General features: G+C 39.9%; 1 protein-coding gene across 1 annotated transcript in view; it reads left to right on the forward strand.

Annotated features, from left to right (window-relative positions):
* emilin1a (elastin microfibril interfacer 1a) overlaps nt 1-12,850 on the forward strand; it is a gene marked incomplete at both ends in the record, with an annotated part of 29,711 nt that overhangs the window by 10,450 nt on the left and 6,411 nt on the right. Inside the window, 5 exons of the mRNA XM_083898450.1 lie at nt 5,868-5,984; nt 8,473-8,675; nt 10,379-10,478; nt 10,929-11,037; nt 11,126-11,308. Coding sequence (XP_083754576.1) covers nt 5,868-5,984; nt 8,473-8,675; nt 10,379-10,478; nt 10,929-11,037; nt 11,126-11,308 — 712 coding nt within the window. The remainder of the gene's footprint in view (nt 1-5,867; nt 5,985-8,472; nt 8,676-10,378; nt 10,479-10,928; nt 11,038-11,125; nt 11,309-12,850) is intronic.

Consider the following 12,850-nt stretch of genomic DNA (forward strand, 5'->3'; position numbering starts at 1 on the left):
CTCACAAACACACACTGCTTTCACAGACTTTTCCGTTGTACACTAATGCTTAGTCATGCTCCCTCCAATATAAAGGCTCCTGTTGTGTATTTCATTGGAGTAAAAAGCCAGTGATGGAATGATGGAAAATGAACTGGGAGGGAGGGCGTTACATAGAGCACCAAAGCTGCAGAGATGGTAGGGAGTCATACAGTATGTGTGTGTGTGTGAGCACCACATGTCGGTTTGCTCTGTCGTGAGTCTGTGAAGTAAATTTACGAGACACAGCGCCTGCTCTCCATCAGAGCAGAGAAGGCGTGAATGTTGCCAAAATTTATGCTTTATCTGCCGCCCGTGGCCCTGAGCGTGAGTATGTTGGGATAACAGATCGGCAGAGCTGGTTCACTGAATCACAAGTGACAAAAAACAACACTGTGTGGATCTCCAGCAGCAAGAGACAGAGCTGTTTTTATTTATAACTGCTGTCTGGTTTCAGATGCTAACCTTTCCCAGCTGCACTGGTTCAACCCCCTGACGGAGATGCTAAATATCGTGTTTCTGCTCAACTCTGAGTCGTACATACAAAGTATAACAAACCGCAGAACAAGATAAGCCAGAAAACTCTAACATGGTGTAATGTAATAAGGATCACTGGGATGAACCGCAAGACTCCGGGAATACATAAGGGGAGAAGCAGCCGTGTTTGGAAGCACCAACATCGGCCGATTTCAGACGTATCTTGGCAGAGTTTTGCTCTGAATCAACAGTGCTCCAGGCTCTGATGGACACATTGAATGTACTCGTCTGCAAAATTGCACTGCACGACCTAACTCAATTGAACGCATTGCTGGAGGAGGTGGATCACTGCGAAGAACCGGAAATCAGTGGAAATACCCACTGGGAGCTACAGCCCACTTTAGATTCTTGCTTTCAGTTCAAAGCCACAGAATATAGTGTGAATATACAGTAGTTAAGTGTCTCAAATCCATGCTCTTATGTTTGTTTGTCTTTTCATGAAGTTGGGAATCTACAGAGAATAAAGGAAGCCATTGTACAACATTGGCCCTTGAGACTAAAGCATTGTCAGTATCCTCACAAGATTGATAACAGTGGTGAAAATTTTAACTTTTTAAACACATAATATGTAACATTTCTGCATTAAACTATGAACAAAAGCCAATATTAATATAATATGTTTTGCTGAGTTGTGTACTGTATATCTATTCATGCTTTGCTGGTGCAAAATAAAACCACATACTGTATGAAACATCATAGTGAGGAAGGACATATTTGGTACTACGAGTTCTCCAGTGAATTGAGTTTTGTGTTTAATTTTCTGTAATGGATCACAGTTTCTTAATGCCATGTGCCACCATAGTTCTCATCGTAAAGAGCAAATGCAAAGGGAAACAAAAAACGACAATAATTCCCAAGATTCCACACTGCTTCCCAAGTCCCGATATGATAAAGATCTTTTTTTACTATTTAAATTGAGACCCTTAGTGCAAAACATAATAGAATGTATTATTATAATGTATTGTATAATGTCAGTTTAACAGCACATATGTATAAATATTAAAATGTCACCATATTCTACTCTTTAGATAAGTGTAAACACATGTATTACACATTTGATCATTGCTCACTATTGATTGCACTTACCTTCAATGTTTGTGTTGGATGGTACAACAAAAATGCAAAATCCTTCAGCAACATACATATCATATTGACCTGAGTGACATAGAAACTCCATGCTGCTATGTATCTTAATGTTAATATTTACAAGATATATCTTATATACCGTATACACTCACCAAGCATCTTGAAAGTATACAGGATCGTTCTGTTCCTCCCTTTTCTCTCAAACTCCCTCAGTCCATTGTGGAATCAGTACCACAAAACTGTAAATATTGAAAACATTCCTCTGAGATTGTGGTCCGTGATGATCAATCTCCCGTTTGACCACATGAATAAAGGTCACGCGGTTCAGGAGAAGTTCAGCGAGAGTTCACTTCAAGTTCACTAAACCCATTGTTAAGTTCATGAAAGCAGTTGTTGATGACTTTTGCTTTGTGATCTTGCTGCAAAGAGCCAGCAGAAGTTGATCAATTGTGGCCATAAAGGAATGAACGTGGTCAGCAAAAGTCAGACTGTGGCATTCATTCTCTGGTTGACTTGGTTTAGTCCCAAACTGTGGCAAGAAAACATCCTCCACACTCATTTCACCACCACCAGCTTGGACTGTTGACACAAGGCAGGTTGGGTCCATGGTTTCATGCTGTTGACTCAACATTCTGACCCTGCACAATCTGCAGCCTCAGCAAAAAGCCGGATTCATCTGACCAGGCTACTTGAGAAAAAACCTTTACATTAGTATCTGACAGCTAATTAGTCATTTTTATTTTCTCATCTACAGGAGCAACAGGAGCAGCAGGTCATGAGGGAATAGGGAGGATGATGCTGTGATAAACTCTTCTCGCTCTGGAATGAAGGGGAGGATCACAGCGTTGGGGGGGGGGGGGGGGGATGGGCAGAAGTGTAGTCAGCGAGGGACAGGGATGGAAAGGAAACGGAGGGAGATAAACAGATGATGTGGAATGGAGAGGGATGAAACAAAACAATCTGCGACAAAAGGTTGGAGAAGTGTGGGAAGAATGCAACAGATCCACTTAAGCAAGGGAAGAAAGCAAAGTGAGTTAGAGGGAGACGGAGCAAGAGAATAAAAAAGATTAGAAGGAGAACAGAAGAAAGAGAGACTGACTGACAGACATATGAAGTCAGAGAAATTAAAACTGCTGATTGACTTTTTGAGCATGAAGGAACTCCTTGTATGCTTCAACTTTTTTCCATAAGCCCTTACGTCTGTTGAGATGAGTCTGAGAGTGACACTAATTGGCTTTAATAACCACCAGGGAAAAGGGAGTGGATGAGGATTCTGGGTAATGTGAACATGATGATAGACAGAGACTGACGGACGTCCGTGTCTTAAATCTATCTGCAGTTTTTATCCAGAGAGATATCTGTGGGTCAAGGGAGGTCAGGGTGAGTAGCATGCAGAATGGGGGTGTATATGAGAGTGTGTGTGTGTGTGTGTGTTTATGTGCAGTTTATGTTATGTACATTGTGACATCCATCATTTCACATCTCCCTGTTTAAAACCAGATGAAATCCTCCTTCTCTTCTCACTCCTTCGCAGGAATAATGTTCATATAACAAACTGAACTCACCAACAACAACAGTACAGCCAAAATATTTGCATTAAAAAAAATATTTTGCAGACTGCAAATCATGTTTATGTTTTGAAATCATGTGTTGGCATGTGGCACCACCTAGCGCTGTCTACCAATCATTGCAGTAAGTAGAGTCTCAGCTGTCGAGCAACCACAGGTTGCCAGTTACGTCGGAAAAAAGAAACCTAAAAGACTTCTGTATTTTGAATTTGAATGTAGTAACCGTTTTTGGCCACATTCTTACATATGGCACCTTTAAGTTTTTGTGAGTCGTTAATGGTCTCAACTGCTAGTTTCAGGTCTGGTTCAATAGAACCTGATGTCAATATTGTAAATAATAATGGACTGGACGCAATTTTTTTTTACATAAAGGAATATAAGAGCTTTCAGTATGCATTTGTGTGACTGATTGTTGTCGTGATGAACTGTTCAGGATGTTCTCCAACAGAGACCTCCAAAAGATAAGCCCTGCTGATAATTTATGGATTTATGCATAATGGAAAAAGAACATTTTAAAATAAAAGTTTGGTGTAACTGCATGTTGTACTGAAAATATGCAAAGCAGGACATGCTATAAAAAGATAGTGCTCTCACTCAGGTGTCTCCTCAGGGTGTTATCTATTTAAAAGATGGCAGTCAACAGGAAGAGTGGAAGTCAAGTTGAGGCCTGGAAGACTAAGAAAAGTTTATGAGGAAACAGCTCGTAACGTTGCTACAAAGCATAACAATATAAGACGCGCCTCAGAATCCACAATGGACTTGTTAAAGAGACACAAGCTGAAGGTTTCGTTATCCAAGGATACAGACATCATAAAACCTCTGTTGATAGACCTCCAAACAGCAGTGTTTGAAAGACCTCTTGTGAAAAGGCTTTTGTGAAAACTAAGGGATAAATATCCACCAAACAAGTTGTAAAAGACTCATGAAGTCATAAAACTATATAAAACAAAAGCACTGACAAACTGTTATACTTGCTAAATTTATCACTTTGAAAGTGAATAAATTAAAGGGCAAGTGTGTGGAATTTAGGAGACATTATTTCCAATCGTACAGGCAGATATGTAACATGAAATAATCAAACTGATCTTTTAAGAGTGTACATTCACCTGAATATATGCATTGTTGTTTTCATTGCCCCAGAATGAGCTCTACGGAAGCGGCCATGTTGGACCACGTTTTCACAGTACTCCACAATTGACAAATTAAACACCTTTTGAGTTTAACTTTTCACACCTATTATTATTATTATTATTATTATTCCACTAGACTAGGCATGATTGGAGACTCGGTTCAGTTGGGGGTTTCAAAATCAACCAGTCTGTCTTTGCTTTCACACACTGCACTTTAGTGAAACCAACCAAAACATGGAGCTGCATCAAATCCTTTCAATGTTGTTTTTTTTATTTAGTTTTATGCGGACATACTGCACATTATATGTTGCAACAATGGGCTCAGCCATTTCTCTCGGCTATCCTTCTACATGCATGTATGTTTTGGTTGTGTTTACCCACAATGCCCTGCGTTGTAGTCCACTTTCTGAATTTGGTTCACTTGAAGCAAACTAAGACCTACGTTTTGAGGCGAACTTTGATGCGCATCAGAGATTGGTTGTGCATTCAGACCTCCCCAAATGAACTGGACTTTTCGAGGAAAAAAACGAGGGTTTTATTTAAAGGTGCATTATGTAATAAATCTAAAGCAACTGGTCATAAAATCCTCCTAATATGTCACAGAGACTCAGGAATAATGTTCATATAACAAACTGAACTCACCAACAACAACAGTACAGCCCAAATATTTGAATTAAAAAAAATCTTTTGCAGACTGCAAATCATGTTTATGTTTTGAAATCATGTTTTGGCATGTGGCGCCACCTACTGCCGTCTACCAATCATTGCAGTCAGTAGAGTCTCAGCTGCCGAGCAACCACGGGTTGCCAGTTACGTCAGAAAACAAAACCTAAAAGACCTGCATTTGAATGTAGTAACTGTTTTTGGCCACATTCTTACATATTGCACCTTTAATTAACAGCCAGCAGCAGGTGACACACACAGACTGTACTTATATAGATACGGTTCACATGTTTTAAACACATAAACAGTGGGAGAAATCGCGGCTGTGAGTTGGTATATTTAGTAAAATGGAAATGTACTTTTAATCTCATAAATCTGCAACTCCGAGCCTGTGACGACTTCCGATCCATTGAGCTGTCACTCAAAACTCAGTCGTCAATCATCCCTAAGACCTGCCCACAAACCAAAAAACCACAGAGCAAAGAACACTTGAGTGTGTGTTGTTGTTCAAGTGTTGTTTGAAAATATTGACACAAATCTAATTCCATACATCTGCAGCAAGCGGACGATCTCTGCTGAATGTTATACAGAAAAATTCTGAGCCTGGCTTTTTGAGATATTGATCTCAAAACTCACTGGAGCCTCACATTCAACAAATGTCCCGATCTGTGATTATTATTTTCCACATCTTATCTTTATTTCCCTCGGTAACAAGAAACAGATGCACATTTACTAGTGGTGTTTTCTGTGTAAGATGACTGCTGTGTTTGTGATGACGCTTGACTCTAAAATTATCGTGAAAATTCGAGTCATAGCACAGTTATTCATTTGTCATTTCCTTTTCCCTGTGTGTGTGATTTCTCAGGAACTGGTGTGCTTATGTGGTGACTCGTACAGTTAGCTGTGTGATGGAGGACGGGGTGGAGACGTACATAAAACCGGATTACCAGCGCTGCACCTGGGGACAGTGTCCTAGAGTTGCGTGAGTATCTTTTATTCTCTTCTGAAGTATGGGATCTCAAATTTCCTCTGTTTCCCTATTTGCCACTGGAATTTCATTTGTGAATGTATTCAGACCCACTTCTCCAACTTCCTGTCATCAGTTCCACTAAATACTTTTTTTTTCTTTTTCTGTACTCTCTGTACAAACCATGAATCATCATGGCTCTCCTTCTGTGGACAGTGGATTCAGTCAGCTTTTCATTTTCTGTCCATATTTCTCTCAGCAGCTTGGTCAGGAAAGTGTGTTTTGAACTGGGCTTGTGTAAAGTCAAAGATGACATGCTGGAATTAATATGGATGGCTCAGTATGACTTTTTGTGTCCATTACAGTCTGTCATACCAATTTAAAAAAAACTGATGCTGTTGAAGCAGCATTGGTAGAAAAATAGTGTAATAAATTATTGAGTTTTATTGCAGGTTATTAAATACTCAAGTTTTGTGGTTGCGTGTCTCTGTACTGAGCTGTTCACATCAGATCAGAGCTCAGACACATGAACCTTTCCCACTCCTCATCTGCCTGAAGCCCTCTGATATTCACACACATATTGCATTTATTAGGCGGGATTAAGAGGAAAACTTGGCAGAGACTCTAACAGACATTGTTCTTAATTGTTTATTCATAATGCTTCATCATCTTGTGACCAATCTGAATGTTTCATGTAAGTCCACCAAAATCTGCCAGTCTTTGGGCTCCATCCCTCCCTTATGTAAACACCCCACGACAATCAAGCAGTAAAACTGACTTTAAGGTAAAAACTAAGCTCGTTTTAATGAGAAATCAGGTCACATTATAACAAGATAAGTCATGTTATCTGATATTGGATATCAGATCAGTTAATCCCTAATAATCAAAGCTTATTATTTGACCTGTCAATCTCTGTAATTAACTAAAGTTCTCAAACAAGCACACTTATCATAAGTTTGAAGGACAGGTTTTCCTGGTGTAGACATCAGGATATAAATACTATGAATACTGGAGCAAATTTACTGTATTTGTGATCGTGCGAGTTATTTTTCCATGTGTTTGGTTGCAAGACAACATCAAGTCAAGTGTTTTTCCTCCTTTGAAGTTGAAGAGTTTGACCCTGACCTGTCTGCCTGATCCCCATGTCTGCCCAGGACCACGGCCTAAAACCTGGGCTATGCTAAGAATGAAGCCGAGATTCCAGACACCACAGTCTAGTATCCCTCCCTGTAAAAACAATTACTTCTTCGTACTTTTTGTATGACTCTGCCCTTTTCTTTGACTTTTTTTCACGAGCTCTACAGAGCTCCGCCTCCCTCCATCTCTCCAAGCCCTGTTTTTGTTTTTCCTCTGAGAGTAGGTTGGATTCCTTTTTCTCACGCTCTCAGTGCGGAGAGCTCGACCATGAAATCTTTTCAGTGGCACAGTAACGGCTCTGAAATACCTACAGTGACATTTGTGGGTTGGCAAAAAAGTGCGAGCAACCTGCTGAAGTCTCACAGTCGGGGCTTTTTAACATGCCTCTGACGCTGCTGTTAATCTTTATGGCGACTTTCAGCCGATATTAGTCTGTTTATTGCGTTGTTACTGGAAAACAGGGTCCCTTCTGTGGCAGAGTTGAATAGCACAGTAATAATACAACCATAGAACAGCGTTCCAACTAAAACATTCATATCTCTTTTCTGAGGACTCGTCTGTGAGCAAGAAGATTTAAGTCTGTCCAGTAGATTAATTTGGAGACTGGGACAGAAATAACAGTTAAAGTTTACAAAGCTCTCTTAACCTCATCCATCATGAGTGCATGATTTGTTGCTATTTCCACTCATCTAATGACTCGCACATTAATATAAAGACAGTGCAGTCATTATACTCAGTAAAGGGTTCATGGACACATGGTCCTTGACTTGGTTGTCAGGATCCCACCACACATTTTAAATCTCATTGTATAGCACCCTGGCACAAGTCGACTTTGCTCAATTCTCAAATGAGGCAGAAGTTTTAACATACAGTCTAAATGATTTGCTAGCAGCTCTGTGACACTGTAGAAACACATCGTAGTCCTTGACTCTGCTATCAGCACAGAGGTGGTTGTACAACATCTGGTAATGATCCATTCATAGTGTACATTGTTAAATCTCATAGAGTACCTTTGAAAGATGTATGCACCTAATCCCTCACTCAGTCGGGTCTGATAGTATTGCTTGACAGTGCCCATGAGGGACACAGCTACAAGTCATATTTTACATATACTGCAACTACAGTGAGATTTAAATAATATATTATTATGATTATTGTACATCCAAAGCCTGTTCTCTTAGGTCTATTGAATGTGATGTGGCAGCATGTACACATCTGTAGCACCATAATGTTTCATAATGCTTTAAAATAAAAAAAATAAAAACACTCACATAACATTTCAATTAATTGTTGCCCTACATGCATGAAGCCACACCTCTGGCAAAAATCAAATGTCTAAATTTAATGTCATAACTTTCATCCACAGCTACCGGACATACAGGAGGCCGAGGTATAAGGTAGCTTACAAGATGGTGACAGAAATGGAGTGGAAGTGTTGCCATGGTTACTCCGGGCAAGACTGCCATGATGGGCCACAGGTAACCACCACCACGAACACTCAGGTCAATGGAGGGCGACCTCGTGTCACACAAACGGGCTTCAACACAGGTGGCGGGCAGAGAGGAGAAGGTAGGGGAAATGAAGATGCTGTCAAATTTAAACTGCGTGCATTAATGTAGAACTTTGTAAGTCTGTTTTTTTCTATATGGAGCTCTCTCTACAGTTTTAGAGTACATATTTACAGTTTTAGAGTACATGTTTTTCAATTCCTGCTGTTAGGGGGAAAAAAAAGGCAGTCCAATATTTACTCATGTGTGGCCCCTCACTCAGTACCTGGCTAAGGTGTGTGTGTTTGTAGTTCCATGAAGCAATGCATGTTTTTTACAAGAACCGAGATCTCACAAGGTCCTCTGATTCTGAAGGTTTCCGCTAACAGATGGTAGGGAGAGTGGAGACAGTGGAGACAGCCCCCAATCTCCCTGCAACAAGATGTTTACACCATCACAATGACTCCAAAGCTGTTAAATTAGTTCTGCTTTAAAAGTCTAATATGCAATACTCAAGCTCCACTATAGGCAAAGCTACTGAGTACACATCAGACCAAAACAAAAAGTGCTTGTGACAGCTATTGCCAGTAAGCTATCATGCCTATTAGGCCAGTCACCATTGAAAACAGACATGAAACATAATGTATGCATCAAGTTACTTATGAGTCTAGAAGGAGAAAGGGCCCCTTCTCTGTCTCTGAGTCATTTTGGAGCCCAGTCATAGTTTGAAGAGCGCTCTATTTGCAGAAATACAAAGGTAGTATTAGTCTTGTGTAATCTCTCTATTAGTTTGAAGACAAAGAACAAGCTTTTCAGCTCAGCTTCAGCTGGAAACAACTTTCTGCCGTCTGGCTGTCACTCTCATTATCTGTGTTAACTGTCGCATTAAAGTGAAAATTTCAAGCTCTCAGAAAACTTTGTGGTCTTGAATGTGTCTGAGTGTTCAAAAGGGCTAATCCCATTAACACGGTAAACATCCACTTTTGAAAGCAGGATATATTTATGAACAGCATCTTGCATATCCAACAGGTTCTCAGATGCTGCTGCTGGGCCAGCTACTTAAACACAGTTTCAAACTTCATTCTTGTTTCAAGGTATTTTGTGAGGCCGAATATTGCATATTGGATCTTAATTACTTGAAGGATCCAGATACTGTAAGCTTTATTCATTTGGTAAAACTGTGTTTTAAACATTGGGAAAGTGTGGGCTCGTCTACAAGATGAAGTTACTGGGACCTGTCAGGAAGTCTTATAAGCCAAGTAAAATGATGACTTCTAATAATAAATGTAACATGATGCTATCTAAAACACAGCTGGAAATCTTGTAAATCCAATTATGCCCTTGATTCAATCATATTTTTGTCTCTATCATAATAAAAGATATTACAGATAATAGGCAACAATCAAAGTTATAGTTCAGAACTATCATATAAAATATATTGAATTTGAATGTAGTAACCGTTTTTGGCCACATTCTTACATATGGCACCTTTAACACTCAGAAACCTAATATGTTTAAATCAGGCAGACTGTTTGGGTTTCAGAAATATGTGACCTTTTTCACCTTCATCACCCTTTTCCAACTCAGACCGACCCTATGAAAACAAGGAGCCAGTCAATGATTGGCAGTTGTGTTCATGTGAGACCATATTGCTCTTCTTAATCGGGTTTTCTGGACAATAAAGAACTCTGGTTATACAGGTTAGCGGTCCCATGCTTTGTGACTTGAGCATGTTACAAATTGATCCTCTTCCTCACTAACCCTTTCCATTTCCCTTGTTCCAAGGTGACTCCGAGAAGATTAAACAGCTGGAGGAGACGATCCGTGGTCTGAGCAAAGACCTCCACAACATGCAGACCACCATGCACGGCATGAACCAGAGGCTGTACGTGAATGTGGTTTTCAATATGTCTCATGCAGTGTTTCAATTCATGCTGTGCAAAGTCCTGAAAAACACTGGAAAAAGCTCAAAATACAAACTCGTACCACTGATACAGTATCACCCAGACGGCTGAAGGACAGGCAGTGTGTGTCTGGTTTATTAATGTTTATTACTGCAGGTCAGTTAATAGTGAGAGGATTAACTTGTTTATTAACACATACATTGAGATGGGTAATTAGTTTAGGAAGACATAAATCACTCTGTCTGTTATTGTGCTTGTCATAGCAGAATGAGATTCATTTAGACTGAATGTACTCGTGAGTCTTTCCACCCACCGCATTCATGTATACACAATACATTATGTTTACAACATTTCTCTGATGTTATTTATTTAACACATGCCTCTTTCACACCTTAGCCACATCATTAAGGAAATGCTCTTCCTCTATGTAGGTCTGGTCTGAGTGGATCAATCGTCCCTGCTGATTCAGCTCAGCCACACATGAAAGAAACCATCAACAACATCCAGACGAAGCTGGACCACCTGTACAACAGGACGCAGGTGGGCTTATCTGTCTCTTTACCTGCTCACTCACTACATTTTGAATGATGAAAACTTCATACCCATGGAAACATTTGGTTGTTCGTAGGTCCATGATCAGACTCTGCTCACCATCAACAACCACCTGGTGAACGGTGGGGGCAATGAACTGGATGGAGCTGGCAGAGGAGGAGGAGGAGGAGGAGCTGGGGGGAACCAACTGAACTCGCTGAAGGAGGAGATACTGACAGAGCTCGAGAGAAGAGTGTCTCTGTCCTGTTCTGCCTGCCAGGTGAACCTCGATACATAAAATGTTATTAACAATGAGGCAAACAAAAAAAACATGTTTCTAATGAAAATATCATGTTACAAGTACAACAAAAACTTAAAAAACTGTTTGTTTTCTAGTAGTGATCTAATCAGTGATTTCTGCTGCCTGAAGCCATTAAAAATAATGGCAGGCACATGTCCCTAGTGGTTTTAGCGCTCCTGCTTAAACCTCTGCACAAACTAACAATAAAACTAAAAAAAAAAAATACGGGGGAAATCTGTTTTCCACCTGTTTACAATAACTGCTGCACTGCGTTTTTTTCTGCGGTTTATCTAATTTTACTACATTAAACCAATCACTTCCTGTGTGGGAATGTCGTCAAATGACGACATGAACTAAACGCCTCCAAACTGAGTGAAACAGAGAGTCTTGTGGAGGTTTAATCAGAATTGTGTGAATAATTTTGTTTGAATAAAAATGTGCACACTGCAGTTTTAAGTTATGCCACTTGAGTCAGCAGCATTTGTGCTTGAAGGCTCCAGTGTTGGAAGTGAAACAACATATGGAGCTCATCATCAGCTATAGCTCACTCATCATGTCTGCTTGAAGCAGCTCAAGGCCACATTTACTGGTACCGGCATCACCTAATCTCAATCAAGACTCAGCCAGTGGTTAAGTCACAGATGTGCACTTTACAGCTCTTCCGTCTCAGGGATGACTTTATAAACCAGTAGATCCTAAGAAGATAAAGATTACAGTGGGCATGTTTAACTCCTGGTGCCAGACAAAATAGCAATGGTGACATCTCTCATGAGAATATGAAATCCCATTGTGAAGATTGGAATATGCAAGTTTGGAGTCATTTAACTTTTTGCAAGACTTCACCTGCAATCAGACTCCTATTGGATGACCCTAGATGTCAATCATACTGGTGTTTACTCATATGTGCTGTATTTTTTTTTTTTTTTTTGTCAAAATGAGGACATGATCTAAAAAATGACATCATGTTCTTCTGAAGAAGACCAAAAACTGGTGATTGAGACTATTAACTTTTCATTGTAAAGTTGTTGACATTATAAATGAGAAGTAGAAACTAGAGAAGTAGTCTTTTTGCAACCAGGGGAGTTGGCCTTGGTGACAATGGCAAACTGCAAAACTATGTCAGTTTTTCAGAAACGTGCTATATGCAACTTTAAGAAGTTTGCAGATCTGTCATGGTTGAATTCATAGCAAGAGTTACTAATGTTGCTAAAATGGTGGTGATGTGGCGTTTGCTGTTGTCGGGTGCTTCTTAACAAGACAAGAGAACCGTCAGTGTTGTGTTTGAGCATTAAAGGTGCCATATGTAAGACTGTGGCCAAAAACGGTTACTTCACTCAAATTCAAAATACAGAGGTCCTTTAGGTTATGTTTTCTCCGCCGTTGTAACTCAGATGTCACTGGCAACCCGTCGTTGCTCGGCAGCTGAGACTCTACTGACTGCAATTATTTGTAGACGGTGGATTTCAAAACATAAACATGATTTGCAGTTTGCAAAAGATTTTTTTTAATGCGAATATTTTG

This window comes from Microchirus variegatus (genome assembly GCF_963457635.1).
Source record: "Microchirus variegatus genome assembly, chromosome: 12".
Lineage (NCBI taxonomy): Eukaryota > Metazoa > Chordata > Actinopteri > Pleuronectiformes > Soleidae > Microchirus > Microchirus variegatus.